Here is a 17779-nt window from a genome sequence, read left to right on the forward strand (position 1 = left end):
CAAGTTATGGGTGATCTCAAATCACAGTCACAGTCATAGTATGAAAGTAGTCATGAATAACATAGTTCAAAAGAAGGCAAATAAACAGACCCATCCAGATATGAAGAGCTGGGTGTTCAGAACTGGAACAGACAAAGTGTTGCTTGGCTTTATATTAAGTGATTTGTCATTTGGGAAATCTGTAAAAGAAGTTCTAAAATGTCTTGAGATTAATTATTCACTCCTCAACAAAAAAATGCAATCAATCTGAATTACTGAAATGAACAAATAAATGATTAAATGATTTTATTCTTTAAGTCTCTCTTTTTGCTATAAAGGTAAGCAATAATAACTAAGTGGTATTATTTAGCATTCATGTCAGTACATTTTTCTAATTCTCTATGGATTTTCTAGCTTCAAAAACAACATGACAGCACACTGTAACAAATTCAGGGAGGACTATGCTAAAATACTAGTAATAGGCTAGTACTATAGTATTATACTATACTACAGTAAAAAAAAAACATTGGGTTATTTGTTTAACCCAACCGTTGGATTACACAATGGTTAGGTCAATATGTTAGGTTATTTGCAAAAAATGTTGAGTCATTTTAAACAATCGTTGGGTAATTTCTAGTAATAAACTGTCTGTTGGGTTATACGGTTTCTGCAGCGATGATTAAAATTTTAGTGGTCCATTGACAGTCAACACAAACTGCTACATTTTAATTCAGTACAGCATTGCTTTGATGTAACTTTTATGTAGTTGAACACTGTTGATGTTGTCACAGTGCATGCCCAACTGAAATTTATTTATTCTTTTATAAAAGTAAAGGGGTCATATAATGCCATTTTTGTACAAGCTAATATTATTCTTTAGGGTCTAAATTAAAAGTTTGTAATATACTTTAATTAAAAATTCTCATTAGTATTGTAAGAAAACACTAATTTTACCTGGTCAAAAACAGCTCTGTTTTCAGCACGCTGTTTAAGTGCATGTGTCTTTAAATGATAATGAGCTTTGCTCACCCCGCCCCTCTGTTGTGTGGGGCGTTTTGACCTGACACAACACCATAGACTGTAAAAAAAATATGGACGTAGTGTCCGTGACGTCACCCGTAGGTTTCTGAAGAGCATTTTTGAAGCCTAAAGTGGGCGGAGCCGGCCGTCGCCATCTTGGCCTTGCGTCACTCCCGGATAACAGAAAATGGGCAAAGAGGCTGAGAAATCACGCCCAAATAGCTCGATGTGATCGAGTTAGCTCAGGCTGTTAATGGCTCTGGGTAATGCTATAAGGTTATGCTACTGACAGTACCAAGTCTGCGACTGCACAGTGCCTCGCGCTAAAGTGACACTTGATGATGTAAAGCCAATTAAAAGTTCCTGTTTTTGCCCTTCGAAATATTATAATAGTTAAAAGACATGGCTACAAGTGAGACTGTGTATCGTGATTCTGTACTATTCTGCTAGTTGAAAATGTATTATGCAGTAACTTAATATTACTCTGAGAGAGTGTGTGACAGTGATTTATGTGCATAGATGTCAGTCACTTTTTTATAGGCTATGGTCCGTCAGCACGGCATCGCTCGTCAAGTTCGTAGAGAGCTTTTCAGTCCATTTTAAATTCTGATTTTGGCCGCCTCTCAAATGGGTTAAACCATAGATATATTGCCTATGAAGTTCAAGTAAATGCGCTAGAAAATCCGCGCTCATTCATGGATGTGCATTTATTGCACGGACGGAGAAAGCGCCGACGCCTGCAGGATTTCATCTGACGGTACATAAGAATATTATAATCCATCTGTTCCGTGAGAGCAGAACGAACGAGCCTTAATTGACGTTTTTAAATGTGAAAACTCCAAAAAGCAACGAAATTGTCAGACATCCATTAGTGCATGTTCACAGAGGAAAACTGAAATACAGCACTGGTTGTTCTCTCGAACGATACTCGACGACAACGACTGAATCCAAAGCCGTGGGCTTTGTACCCAAGTAATGGGTGTATTAAATTGTATGAAATAATCCCGAAAAAAAAGCACAAACACTGCAGAGAAAGCAAGTTCAGCAGCAAACATTTGCTGAGGTGAACTGACGGCTAGTAACAGCAGACAAACGGCTAGCATTGACATCAGCGACAACCCACCTGTCACTCAAGTGGCCACACCCTTAAATGCAGAAATTTAAATATTAATCAACTAAACGGATGAGTTATAAAAAAATGCACCCCCCTCACAGTTGTTATGAAGGGCAAAATTAGCTGTATAGACCAAAGCCACATAGAGATCCAGGCTGTAAACATGTTTTTTTCTGCTGTAAAGTTGGTAATTTTAACATGGGAGAGATACAGATTTGACTCACTTCTGCAGCCAGCCCAAGCGGCCAGTTAATAAATTGCAGTTTAACTCACTTCCGTGTTGGTTTCAAGATAGAGAAGGGGAGGTTGCCGCTTGCACAACACACGTGGAGTGTTGCCTTGACAACAGTTGAGGGTATATTTTGAAGAATGGCAGCGGGAGTCTCTGAGGACACTGTGCAACCGTATCAATTTGAACTGGAGTCGGACCCGGAACAAAATGACGGCCCCAAAGAAGTTCGACAATTAAGGCTCGAACAGGACGTTTCTGAATGGTTGGTTAACGTAATGTCACTTTGATCTATCTTTGTGTGTACTGCAGGGTAGAGTAGTGAGATACGAACGCTATGTGTTTACTGATGTATACGTTAGTTCATTGACAGATTGATGTTACAGCTAATGGTCATGAAAAAAAAAATTCCGGTAATTGTAGGCTTGTCAGTGATGCGTAATGTTATCTATGCAGTGTTAACTGTCAGGGCTGAAGCACTGACATGAGGTCATGGTCATGGCAGGAATGTTTCTAACAGTAGTTGAATGACACCTAAGAATTTTGTTACCATTCATCTTCATGCAGTTATAACTGTTTTTTCGACATCATTTCTTAAACAGTAACAGACACCGTTATAAACCATCTACAAAAGTAAGCTTAGTGTAGTATTACCACGTTAACTTTAACACCTGCGTACACAGTTTGTAATAACACAATAACCATAAGGTGTTGTTCATTATAAACGTGGGATTATGAATTATATTGAGAACGTCGTACATAGAAAACATGCCGTAATGTTCCCTGAGTGTAAACCTTAGCCGCATTCATCGTGAAGCGTGCAAGCGATTTGCAAAGATTAATATAAAGATTAATAAAATGTTACACTCACTTCTTCTGGAGGTGTAGCAGGAACACGAATAGTTGGTACCGATCCTTTTTTCAGGAGCAGCATCTTAGCAAAACCAGCTTTATACTGACTAGGGGTGCACCGATCCGACTTTTTCAGTCCCGATACCGATGCCTGGGCTTTGTGTATCTGTCGATACCCGATACCGATCCGATACTATAGTTGAATTAATAATAAACTGTATACCTTCCACCTTATACCTTCCTTGAAGAGACTAAAGGCACCAGACTTTACTAACTAAACATAACTAAGACAAAATAACAGATGTATGTAATGTGTTGAATTCTTATTTATTTAAAAAACAATTGTGCATTCAAATCGAAAATAGAATATAATCAAACTTCTTTAAATAAATGTAAAAAAAAAAAAAAAATGTAGCAGTGGAAACAAAAAAACAGTGTATTGGTCAAACATACAATAGTAATCTGACAGTTTCCAAAAATTGTAAACATGTAAAAATATAAAGTGCAAAGTCCTGCAAACAGGAATTTAAAATGCAACATAGCAGCTGAACCTGAGAATAAAAAAATAAAAAGTTGGTTGAACAACAACTTGATCACACATACAAATAATAATAACCAAACATTGTAATGTAGTGCAGTGTCACACCACCATCACAAACATGACCTGTGAATGCTCACTTAATTAGCAATGGCAAATTTAAATGTCAGTTTTAATGATCATTATGTTTCATATTTTTAAAAATGAAAACAAAAAGAAGCAGGGTTGTGTTTTATATTTCGTGTTGTTATAAATATATGCAGTAAAGATAATCAATGTACGCGTTTGCCTGAACCACATTTATGTGGCCATTAATATGTTTAAGATTTTTTTTAAATGAAAAGAGGCAGAGTGGTGTTTTATAACATACTTCGTTTTATTGTTGGCTAAAATATACATAAAGAGATGACCGGAGTAGCCAGAGCGAGCTGAGTGACGCGATCAAGAGCGCTGCTGTTCCATTTGCAGAATAACCGGACTCGCATCCTCTCGTCCTCGGGAGTTCGTTCTCCTGAGTCGAACTTGGCAAGTCCGAACTACCAAGGACGGACGCAAGTCCGAAGTTTGCGTACTTGGTATTGAGAAACGGCCTCTGGCTCGCTCCATGTTGCTTCTAGCATGCGACACACGTGAAGCTGACGAATGACGTAGGTTCTGCTGGGACGACAAAAAAAAAAAAAAAACCTGGATCGGCCCCTGGATCTGTTATTTTTTCCGATCCCCGATCCAGCTATTTTATCAGTATCGCGGCCGATATCCGATCCTAATATCGGATCGGTGCACCCCTAATACTGACCCTCGTTTGTATAAGTCTGGTGTGTGAAATGATTTGCGCAAACATGAAAGCATTGACGTTGATCGTGGGGAATATTCCCTTCGAAAACAAAACTCAGCCACTGCATCTTCAGCGGTTCGGATTTAGGAACATCAAAATGGCTTCGTTATTACACCCAAGAACAGAACACCACAATCGCTTAGATGCCATTCTGCTCCAGCGTATCAACAATGCGGACTATGATGACAGCTCACTCACGAGCGAGGTGTTGAAACGCTGTTGTCAATTAACAATCGAGGGAGTTGTCTGACCGTGTGACATCACACGGTCAAACGGCTTGATTTGAGACGGGGGGGAAACATGTAAGGAGATAAAAAAAAAAAACACTGGATGGATTTTTATAATTTTTTGATGGTTGTGTACAGGCACTGCCAACACACATTTCAGTACAATCAACTTGTAAAAGTGCATGTACCATTATATGACCCCTTTAAGGTTGGAACTAACATGGTGCAGAAGCCAGGATCCATGTGACTTAATGCTTGAGGACAAAGAGAACTGGCAAGTTATTATCATGTGTGGAGGCAAACTTTAATATATCTGGAGGAGTTCCTTCAACACATTGCTGCCTCATAAAGAACTTTGGTCATAATCATTAGGTCCAGTTGTCAACATGTATTTGTAGTTTTATAACTTACGGTATGTTTACAACAACACATTAATACATAGTGTACAGTGAAGACTTTTTAATAGTTATGTTTATTTCTTGAAGGATTTAATGTTATGAATTTGTGTATTTTGTTCATATTTGTATATAGCTTTTGAATTGAATGCAGTTTTAAATTTAGTGTTCATTTTGATTTTTTTTTTGTGCTGTATGTATACATTTGATGTATTTGTATTATTGCGTACATTTTTGTGTAGATTTTAAATAGGCTATAGGTTTTGAATGTGTAATGTTTGTACACATTTGCATAGATTTTGAATTTATTTTGTGTTGTATGTACACTTGTGTATTTTGAATTTATGTGTACAATTATGTATATTTACATTAAATGCTAGACTCCCCAATGTATAGTTTGTCATTTAAAAATAAATTTGTTGAAACATGTATTGTTTTATACAAATAAACAATCTGAATTTGAAAATTCATTCAAATCCACATTTTATTTATTAAAATAGTGTCATAAATAAAAAAATAATATTTAACTAAACTGTTGTTGTTTTTTAACCCAGCTGGCGTTTAACCTAATGCACTGGGTTAAAATAACCCACAGTTGGGAAGGTGCAAGACCACCCCATAGTTGGGTTATTTTTAATTAATTAATTAATTAATTAAATAACTTGCTTTGCCACTGCTTTAAGGTTCTTCTGAGATGTGTAGTAGTTTGGTAATCTAAGTATTTAAGTTAGGTGATGCAGTGGAGTTGAAGAATAACAAATTTGAAGAATCTATTTCAAATATGCTTCCATACATAACATCATGGTAAAGAATATTGTATTTAGCTTTTAAGGTTAAGATAATGATTCTGCTCAGCCAAGTTGCAATTCCTGTTTTCTCCTCATTGTCTTTAATGGCCCTTGGAGTCCCAGTTTCACTCAGAATGATGGGATTAGCACACGAATGATTTGTCTATGCAATTTGAATGATAGTGTTATGCTGATTGGGCCTGTTTTCTCTTGAGCAAGCCAGATAACCTGCCTAACCGGTTTTCACTTGATAGAATCAAATCACTGAAAGATTCATCCCTACATTTGCATGCTTTGTTTGAATTTGTCTCCACCTTCAAAAGTCCCTCCTCCTAAAATGCCTAGTATAACTACAATGCATACTGTATGAGATTTAGTTTGTTGGATGACTGCAGCCACGTACAGCGAAGTTCTCAATAAAGAATAACTTCTGTTTGAACGCGATCCCAACGTCTCCTGGTCTTGCTTCGATGAAGGAATAAAAAGTTCCCAACAGAGTCAAATCTTAATTCTCAACTATTCTTTATAGGATCGATTGACTCCTTTGTGTTTAATTAGTGGAAGTCATTCCAAAGAAAAAAAAAGTTGCTTTCATCAGTTTGAAATAACTTGCTTTGCCTTTGAAGTTTTGGAGACGTCACTACGGTCATTCATTTTTAACCAACAGCAAAACAGTCATTTAGACAATAGGCATTTTATTTGGGTTATTGTTGCAGGCATGGAGCTCAGTTGTAGCTAATGCAGCCACAATAGACCCGCATTCTGTGTCCTATGCATAGACTAAAATGAATTTTGAGGCAACCTTCCTACTGCAAAATTCTCGCACATGTGCATTATTACTTTTGAGTTGCTTAAAGGGATAGCTCACCAAAAACTTAAAATTCTGTCCTCATTCACCTCATGTTACAAACCTGTATGCATTTTATTTTTTCTGTGGAACATAAAAAGATATTTTGAAGAATGTTGGTAACCAAACAATTTCGGCTCCCTTTGACTTCCATTCTATAGACAAAAAAATACAGTGTTGTAATATGATCATACAACTTGATGTATTTAAATCAAATCCAATTGACAGGATGCTTAGGCTCGGTGGATTCAAAAGAGTTTTATTTTATTTTTTACAGTTTGTACATACATCACACCAGAAATATGCACGTTAAAAACACATTCTTAAAGTTTGACATAATTAAATAAAAAATAAATAAAAAATAAACTTTTTTTTTGTTTTGTTTTGCCTGTATCAGTTTTTGTACACAATTAAGCTGTGGACCTTTTGTGAAACATTTTCTTTTGCTGCAACACATGAAGTAAAAACTCTTTTGCGCACTGCTCTAATATTTAATCCATAAATTAGAGGACTAAAAATAGGTGGGACTATAACTAATTCTAAAGCCAAAAAATTACGGAGACTCTCTGGAATGTCATTTGAACCATATCTGTTATACATGAAATCAAAAAGGAAAGCAAAAGTGAAATTTATCAGTGATAATATGTGTGGCAGACACGTTTGCCAGAATTTCCTTCTGTTTTCTAAAGATGCTTTACATGCAGAGATCAGTTTTACATAGGACACTATGATGAAAACTATAAAGCTAAAAAATGTGACTGTAATGGCATATCCAAATACATTATTTACAACAGATGATACACAAGACAGCTTTACAATTGACCAGTTGTCACAGTATAATTTGTCAATGTGATATTTACAAACTGACCTCAAGTTTGCTAACAGGGCGGCTATAACACCAAAGAAGTTGGGTACAATCCAAGAAAACAGAATTAATTTGACACAGGTGTTTTTAGTTAATTTGGAATGATAGTCTAAAGGTTTGCATATGGCTACATACCTATCATAAGACATCACTGTTAATATTGTGATCTCAGAAAGTAAAGAGCTGTAGATAACATAGGTTTGCAGAGCACACATATGGAAGGAGATCACATATGAATCCGATATTAAATCAGACAGAATTTTAGGGTAGAATCCTGTGGCTCCATATACCCCATTTACACACAGATGAGACAAGAATATGTACATTGGTTCATGAAGTGCTTTCTCTATGATAATGACCACAACAACAACAATATTTATAAACAATATAAAGAGATATAAGGCAAGAAAACAAATAAAATATACATGCCTATATGATTTAGTATCTTTTGGCACCATAAGAGTCAGTATCAAAGGATAAGACATGTTATCCATCATGGTAGTCAAGGTATGTCATGGATAGTCCTTTAAATCACACGAAACAAACAAATATCATGCAAAACAACCTAATAGGCTACAAGACAATATTAGTCAATGGTCAGTAAATGAATAACTAAAGCAGACATTTAATTAAGCTTCAATTACCATTGTTGACTAAGGAAATAAAGCAGTCAGAAAAAAAAGGAAAGTTAACAGTTTCCACAAATGTGTTTGCAACTGAAAGTAATGAGGTCTCTAGCTTAGTTTTATATTTAGTGATTTCTCATTAGGGAAATCTCTGAGAGATATTCTAACATTTCTTGGGACTAATTATGCGTTCAAGCACAACACTTTGCAAACGTCTTGATCTGTTAAAATAAATGTCAAAATTAAATAAATGTCAGTTTTAGTAACAATACCTGCGAAAACAGCCCCACATTTAATAAGTTTGGAACACCCCATATTTAAAGGATTTTGTTGTAATCTTACTAAATGAAACCATATAATTTATAGCTCTCAAAATGTCTTGTTAGGGGTGTGCGATATTGACAAAAAAGTATATCTCAATATTTTCTGGGATAACGATAACGATAATTAGACGATATTTTGCTGAGTGCTTTTATTGTGTTGGTACCTTTGCAGGTTTAGGACTGTCGTGGACAACTGAATCCTAAAATTTTGGATATTCTTCATATTCTATATCAGTTTGCAGCAGTGACAGAAATCATCTTTTCCAATAAGATTAAATTGATTTGTACCTTTTATGGGCATTTTTTCCTTTAAAAATAAACTTTTTAACCTAATTAAATGCATGCAATTGTATTAGTTAAATTCTTACATTAAATCAAATTCTATTGGAATAATAAGACTAATTGAACAAGACAAATAGGGCTGTTAACAATCAAATTAAATCAGTATCAACTAAATTGATCTTGCATTTGCAGCTCAGAGGGACATGAATGCATTTAACATGCAGTTACAAATGCATAAATAATATTTTGATGTTTTAAACATAAAACGTTGAATATCGAGATTAAAATTATTTAAAAAAATGAAAAGATACTTTAATTGTGAAATTAAAACCGCCAGTGGGTGGCAGCAAGTCACTGTTGATGAATGAGACTTTGGGCGCTATTTTAACGATCTAAGCGCTTGGTCTAAAGCAGGGCACAAGTGTACTTAGGACGTGTCCGAATCCACTTTTGCTAGTTTGACAACGGGAAGAATGAGCCGTCGTTGAGGTAGTTCAAAATGCGCATTCCCATTTGTCTTAAAGGGGAGAGTGCTGCATCCATGCACTTTGTAAAAGTGCGGGGGGCCAGAGACAGTCCGAATGGTAGGACTGTATACTGGTAAGCTGTCCCAGCTTCAGAGTTATCATTCTGAAAGGCCGTTTGATAAGGGCCTTGTTCAGATGTCTGAGGTCTAGAATGGGCCTGAGGCCGCCGTCTTTTTTGGGAACAAGGAAGTAGCGGCTGTAAAAACCCGACTCGTTCTGGGCTGGCGGCACCGCTTCTATAGCCCCTTTTTTCAAAAAGGGGCTATAGAGGCGCGGAGGACGTGAGATGCGTTGCTTGTTACTGAAGTGTGTTTTATGCCCGCGATGCGGGGTGGGTTGCAAGCCAATTGGAGCGAGTAGCCTTGCTCTATTGTGTTTTTAACCCATTATGACACACCAGGGATGGCTTTCCAAGCCTCTGCCCAGTTGGCCAGGGATTTTATAGTGTTGAGAGGCGGTGCGCTGCATTTGAGCAGGGTGCCAATGCTTGTATGGTGCGGAGGAGAAAGAATTCTCTTTTGTTGAATATTTTAGTTTTTTATTGGATGTGCTATAACAGCGGTCGAGTGTAAGGGAGCGCGCATTTGAGCGGACTCGCTGCTTACACTTGCAACAACAACATAAACAACAACATTTTCTCCCTCGGCCGGAACTGAACAGGGCCGCTGGGGGGAAACTCGGAGCACTTTGGAAGGCGGTCTGGCCTTGGCGGGAGTCGACCCTCCCCTCTTCCTGTTCTGCAGGTCAAGAAGACTTATTTTGCTCAGGGTCCAGCACTATCTTTGGCCGGGGCTGTCTCGCCAGCTCCTCGTGGACTTCTGGGAAGAACAGGGCGGTTCTCTGGCGAGGGGCCTTATTGAGGACGTGGATTAGTTCGGCGTTCACATTTCCCACCTTGGAGTCACTGCGGTGCTGAGACGGAGAGGGGATGGGGTCCTCGACAGAGCCCGACCAATCCTCAGCGTCAGATGCCTTCAATGACACAGAGGCATCACACGGCTCCTCATCAAATCCCCCAAATGACACGAGACCCCCGGTGTCGAGCGAGGGGTGCTGGTCCACGCTGGAAAACATCACAGGTGACATCTCTCTCTGAGGAGATGGTGATGCACGCGGGAACCGGGCTGGCGTGAGCTCACCGACCTCCTGATACTCAGCCCTCTGACTCTGCCGTTTTTTCCGCCGAGGTTCGGCAGGAAAAGGGAATGGGAGAGCGCGAGGGGCGGGGTCGCACTCTGAAAAGAGCGCTATCCATGAGCGGAGAGAGGCGAACGGCATACTGTCGCAGTGAGAGCAGCTGGACTCGCTGAGAGCGGCGTCAGCGTGGGGCTTCCCCAGGTAGGCAACACACTCGCCATGACCGTCGTCATCATGCAGAGAGGCTCTCTGCATGATGTGGCGTGGCATTACAACGCCGTTTGCTCTTTTTTGTGAAAGCTTATGATGAATAAAAGGATGTTTTTACGCCGGTGTTTCGCCGGAGAGCGCAGGGGAGACAGTGCGACAGCTTGCGGGATCGCTGGTGATTGAGCGCGCTGATCAGTCAGGCCGCTGGCTTGCTACTGGATCAGGGCAGCTGCTGTCTCGCTGCTGTTCCGCTGCAGGCTCCACTTGACTCTGCGAGAAGGCGTAGGCTTCGATGTAGAGAGGATCAGCAAGTTCCGAAGATCGTCGCTGAAGGAGATTAAATCTGAATCCATGGCAATTCGAGCGTCTTTTATAGGCGAATTCCCCCTGGAATTTCCCCGAAGATTCCCCTGCGCTCAGTTCGGCGGGCTTCGCACCGATTGTTTCGCGCAGTTACGCCGCTCTGCCATTGGTTCGTGCAGTTCCCACTGACCAGCCAATAGCGTGCTAGTAAGCCTCAGCACTGTATGGCTGTGCAGTAGCACTGTGTTATTTTATAAAGGCTTCAGTATTTCGGAGAAAGGAGCATTTAAAGGGAATGGGAGATGACACTCTGATTAGTTTATTGCATGTAAATCCCAAAACACACCCATTACTGATTAAGAGAATAGGGACAACCCTTTTAGACCATGCCACCATGCAACCCGCCGACCATTTTTCCCGTCGTTAAACTAGCAAAAGTGAATTCAGACACGCCCTAACTGCATTTGCTTTAGACAAAGTGCTTATGTTGACCCAGGAATGCATCTAACTTGGCAAAATCATCTGCACAGTGCACATGACTAAATACAATTTCAGAATTAGCAGTAAAATGACTGCATGTAACATCACTTGATGGAAAATGGCAATAACATTTACATTTAAGCATTTGGCATTTAACACTTTTGTTGCATTCTAGGGTATACATTTAATCAGTTCATGCATTCCATGGGAATTGTACGGAAGAGGATTAGGGCCAGGCAATAATAAAAAAATAAAACCATCTCGAGATTAAAGTCATTATAATGCGAGATTAAACTCGTTAAATTTCGAGAAAAAAAGTCAAAATACAATCTTGAGAATAAACTCATTAAATATCTAGAATTTAGTCGTTGTGTTGCGAGAAAAAACTCGTTAAATTTCGAGAAAAAAAACTCGAAATACAATCTTGAGAATAAACTCATTAAATTTCGAGAATAAAGTCATTGTGTTTCGAGAAAAAAAGTCGAAATGAAATGTAGAGAATAATGCATTCGATCAGTGTTCATTGCATAGCCTACTGATATCAACCTCATCGAGGTTTCGTGGTTTCCCAGCTACCATAAGACGCATTATTAATCGTTGTTGGTTGTGTACGCCTCCATCCACAGAATGTAACGACTGTAACCATCTATACAGCCATTAATGGCAATGCTGTACGGTTTTAATTTATCATAGCAGTCCATATGCCAGAGGGCATTTGGGCCAGCGCAAGTGGCGTCTTCTCAAGCGTCTCCTTCGTCGAAATTCCACACCTTGAGGATCAACAAGTTTAATAATGCGTCTTATGGTATCCTGGGAAACCACGAAACCTCAATGAATTTCATGTTGGACAAAAGCGAGTACATCGCGCAAATTGGACTGATTTTTTCTTCTAAAAACACCTAGCCGACCTCGACCATGTTCTATTCTTTGTTACTGAAAGAAAGTAAAAAATATAGATTGACTAAGTGATCTAACTCTGCCATGTCCTCTATCAGTAGGGAGTTTATTCTCACAATTACTTCGACTTTTTTCTCGAAATTTAACGAGTTTTTTTCTCGAAACACAACGACTTTATTCTCGAAATGTAATGAGTTTATTCTCAAGATTGTATTTAGACTTTTTTCTCGAAATTTAACGAGTTTTTTCTCGAAACACAACGACTTTATTCTCAATATTTAATGAGTTTATTCTCAAGATTGTATTTCGACTTTTTTTCTCGAAATTTAACGAGTTTAATCTCGCATTATAATGACTTTAATCTCGAGATGGTTTTATTTTTTTTATTATTGCCTGGCCCTAATCCTCTTCCGTAGAATTGAACCCAAGACTTATTGTTTTGTGGTTTGTGTGAGTCACTCAAATCACTATGTACTCAGTCAAATGAGAGAGATAGTCCTACATATGAATATTGGATACATAACGCTTATCGCATAAGTTTTATCGCGGTGGAAACTAAAGTTTATATACAGTCATACGTTTATCTAGCAAAAGTTAAGAGACATAAATCAAAAACTTAATTTAGGAACACATTCAAGACAGGGTTTAAAAGAAAATTAATATTCAATAATATTCAGAAATATTACCCTGCACTGACAGATGAGAACAAAACTTGAACTTAAAGCGATAGAAGACCAAGGTGGAAACAACAAATATGAATATGCGAGGAAGTCACTGCCAAACAGTTTAGCAAACTCCTCTTTTTGTTTATCTCACCGTTTTAAGACACTATTGAGGGGCTTAAATAGGCTTACAGGAGAATAAAGAGCAAATGCAATACCCTCTCTTAGACCCAGAGGTCATTATCAATCTGAGTTGGATAATTGTCTCCTGAGACATATTCTCTGTCTGGCTGTTCATGGTGATGCCTGTCAGGCCAGTATTTTTGAATATTATGATTTTAAAATATAAATATATATATATATATATATATTTCTAGGCTATAACATTATGCAGTATGACTCATATTCATGTTTATACATACAGTACTACATAAAAAAACAAATAGTGTCTAGGGACCTGTAAAAGAACTCTGGGCTGAAAGCAAAACAACTTTGTATCACATAATACAGTTACACCTTATTAATTAAAAAACATTTAAACTTATAAAGGCATTTACATACAAGGTATCTGCAGTATTCATTGCCAAAAAGTTCGACAACTTTCCAAAATTGACCCAAAAAAAAGCCGATAGGAGAATAAAGAAAGGTGCAATAACTTTGCTTAGAGGCCGAGGTAATTAATCTTACATTAATTGAATATAATTTAATATATCAAACAATATCATCTTTAGGATATGATGGATGATAACCGAAATTGCATTTCATCATTGACTTCAGGTTGTATGCACAAGTTCAATAAATGACATGACACACGAGTGAGAAGCTTTGCTTTGTTTACATTATCAACTGATCGATGATGCTTAACAGAGAAAACATCATATCACTGAAAATGAACTGAACCGAGCATATTTCAGAGTAATGGAAATTTTAACTATGAACACTTTAGCGTACGTTTTTCAGCATAGTGAAATGAAGCATTCATGCCTTAGTTGTTTACTATAAGGGTTCAATATTATATAAAGACTTTTATTTTTTAAATTTTTGTTGAGATAATACAATACAGTAAACACAGAAAAAAAACTTTATCTTGATTTTTTCAAGAAATGTATGCATGATTTCAAGACTCTATTGCGGACTTCTTTGAGTTTTAAGCCATAGATTACAGGATTAAAAAGAGGCGGCACAATAATTATTTCTAAAGCCAAAAAATTACGCAGGTCATCTGGGAAATTGGTTGAGCCATATCTGTTGTACATTGTGTCAAAAAGTATTGCAACACTGAAATTTACTAATGAAAGTATATGAGGCACACATGTCTGCCAAAATTTCTTTCTGCACTCTAATGATGCTTTACATGCAATGACAAGCTTTATATAGGATACAATAATTACAGCAAAAATGCAACAATAAAATGAAATGCTTATTAGTCCATAAATATTATTGGTGACTGTTGATTCACATGAGAGCTTTACCATTGACCAGTTGTCACAGTACAATTTATCAATGTGATTTTTACATAATACCAGTTTATTTGATAGGAGCAGGGCAATGAGTGTTGAAATTAATGGCACAGTCCAACAGAAGAAAAGTAACATGACACAAGAAAATGTGTTCATCTTTGAGTGATAGTCTAAAGGTCGACATATGGCCACATGTCTGTCATATGCCATCACTGCTAATGTTGAATATTCACATTTAACTGAACTGTATATAACAAAAGATTGAAGAGCACACATGTAAGAAGGAATTACATATGAATCCAGCATTAAATCATGTAGGAATTTAGGATAAAATCCAGTGGCTCCATATATTCCATTTAAACACAGATTACACAAAAAAATGTACATTGGTTCATGAAGGGCTCTCTCCAAGACAATAACCACACAAAGGCAAATGTTCAAAAACAATATTAGACAATAAAGAAAGAACAAACATGTGAAATATATATGTCTATATGATTTAGAGCCTTTTGGTTCCATCAGGGTGTAGGTTACAAAATCAGTTATATTATCCATATCTCTGTATGTTACTGCAAAATATAAATTTGTCCCTATAAAAAATGAATTGACATTTAATTATTTATAATCACAAATATGTAGCAATTAAAAAGAACAATTATATCTCAAGTAAATTGATGTCTTTCATCAGGCCTAAAAATATAGCACAAAGCTGCTAATATTAGTCAACTATCACAATGCCAAGAGTCATCATCTTGCATGTTCACAACCATGAAGAGGCTCTGAAGGCAACTGAAATGCTTATAAATACCTTTTTTTTTTTCCACAGAAGATTCTCTGAGACACTTGAGCATATACACCTCGGGGATTAATTTATAAACTGTTTGTCATAAAGATGTGATTTTCAATATAAATGAGTATTTTTAATTTCTTTCTGTATATAGTAAGAAATGTAGAAGTGAAAATGTACAATGAAGACTTTGACGAAAGGAATACACATTCAATAAACTGTTTGATGAAAATGCATGTATCTGTCATTCAATCCATTTGTAGTTAAAGGGACAATCCACCTCTGGAAAGATGAATGTCTATTTAAATTGGGTCATTTATGTAGAAGAAATGTGAAATTATTTTTGAATTTGGAGCTTTCTAGACTGAGAAAAGAAAACTCCCAGAATGCACTTGCTTCGCTGCTCTACGAGGCCACTCCCAAGCCACGCCTTCCGGTTAGAGAGCAGTTGTAAACAATAAAGCTAAGCTAAGTTACTAGTAGTCTCCGTGAGTCTGCCCGGGTTTTTGAGATCGCATATCGCACAAAATGTCCGGGATTCGGCTTTTGCGTTCTACAGTCGCCATTCATGAGAGATAGCCCACGAAACCGGTGCATCTCACAGGCGCCGCTCATCAGTAATCACGCCACCGGCTTTTGCATTCTACAGTCGCCATTCATCATGTTTACTGTGGCGAGCAGGACGAGACTAGGGCCGCGGGAGAACGACGCGAGGCCGGTGGCGTGATTACTGATGACCGACACCTGTGAGGCACTGGTCTCGTATCTCTCACGGAGGAGCGGGTATTTTCTTAGCAATGGTAAAACGCACATCAACCGATCACGCCACCGGCCTCGCGTCTTTCTTCCGCGGCCCTAGCCTCGTCCTGCTCGCCACAGTAAACATGATGAATGGCGACTGTAGAATGCAAAAGCCGGTGGCGTGATTACTGATGAGCGGCGCCTGTGAGATGCACCGGTTTCGTGGGCTATCTCTCATTGAGGAGCGGGTATTTTCTTAGCAATGGTAAAACGCACATCAACCGATCACTTGTTTAGCGTTCATGTAAACACTACATTCAGATTCACCAATCGGAATGCATTCAGTTAAAATGAAACAAAAGGTGTGCATGTAAACAATGAATGGCGACCGTAGAAAGCAAAGCCGAATCCCGGACATTTTGGACGATCTCGACAGCCGGACATGCAGGTTTTTGCCGGTGAAATCAAACGCACTGGCACTGATCTGTGATAGGTCTGTTAGCACATTAGGTCCAACCCCCTATGGGCGGGTTTGAAAGGGTGGGAACTAGTGCTTGTAGTCTCAACAGAAATCCCCCCCTTACACTTCCTCCGACAATGACGCAAAATGACGATTTTTGCGTCATTGTGGGAGGAAGTGTAAAGAGGTAAATACAGATTTCTCTCGTCTCAGGGGAAAATGAGAAAATGTTGCATGACCATTCAATAGTATGACTGGGTTTCTAACATTGCAAAGCTTAATGCAAATGGTTGGAGTGTCCCTTTAATAAATTGAAAAAGAAACAGTGTATCTTTTCATTTAGTGATATTGGTTATTATTATTATTATTATTAGTAGTAGTAGTAGTAGTAGTTATAGTTATAGTTTTAATTCAATTGATTCTAATTATAATTAATTATAAAATGTAATTTTATTTAGGGTTAATTATATTATATATTTTTGTCTTTGGTTATCTAAAATTTTTTAAAACACAATCAGGACTGAGTCTGGTTTTCATCCTCCATGCTGAAATCTCTCTGCTGTATGTGTTAGAAACCTCCCCTAGGTGGTGGTAACTGTTTTTAATGCCTGATCAATTACCTACTACTAGTACTACTACTACTACTACTACTACTACTAACAACAACAGAACACATTACAAACATCTGGACATTTAACACTTTTTTAATAACATTACAGATTGATCTGAATAAACAGGGTATGTGCAGAGAGTACCCATTAAAATGTCTTTACATAAAGGACCCGATTATGAAACAATGCACAGTACAAGTGCAGCGTTGAGCTTCTTGAGTCTGTTCAATAAGGAGCGTTTTGATTGGTGGATTAAAAGCTCACCGCGATTGGCTAAACAGAATACTCCAAAAAAAGACATTTCAGAATCTTAACCTGTCAGGAAGGTCTAAAAAATACTGCACACAATTTCAAAGCAGTCCACGAACGTGTGACGATTTGCAAATTCAGATTCAACGATCCATAAATACATGTAACATCATTCATAAATGTGTGTTGGAAATTAATTCACGACCTTGATATATACATATTTGTGTAAACATTTTAAATTTATTTAGGTAACATGCATTTGTGTGAGCATTTAGGGAAATATTTGTGCATTTATGAATTGTGTTTTGAATTTACAAATCAGATTTTGTAAATGT

The 17779-nt window shown here is 37.7% G+C and overlaps 2 protein-coding genes across 2 annotated transcripts; both read right to left on the reverse strand.

The window, feature by feature from the left end:
- Nucleotides 1–7217: 7217 nt before the first annotated feature.
- Nucleotides 7218–8183, reverse strand: LOC311097004 (olfactory receptor 5K1-like; the record flags this gene model as incomplete). Its single annotated transcript, XM_084136471.1, has 1 exon — nt 7218–8183. The coding sequence occupies one exon, from the start codon at nt 8181–8183 to the stop codon at nt 7218–7220; it is 966 nt and encodes a 321-aa protein (XP_083992597.1).
- A 6035-nt stretch (nt 8184–14218) lies between these two features.
- On the reverse strand, nt 14219–15151 carry LOC311097005 (olfactory receptor 4S1-like; the record flags this gene model as incomplete). Its single annotated transcript, XM_084136472.1, has 1 exon — nt 14219–15151. One exon carries the CDS (start codon nt 15149–15151, stop codon nt 14219–14221), a length of 933 nt encoding a protein of 310 aa, XP_083992598.1.
- Between the last annotated feature and the right edge of the window lie 2628 nt (nt 15152–17779).

Source organism: Abramis brama (genome assembly GCF_963993115.1).
Source record: "Abramis brama genome assembly, chromosome: 15".
Lineage (NCBI taxonomy): Eukaryota > Metazoa > Chordata > Actinopteri > Cypriniformes > Leuciscidae > Abramis > Abramis brama.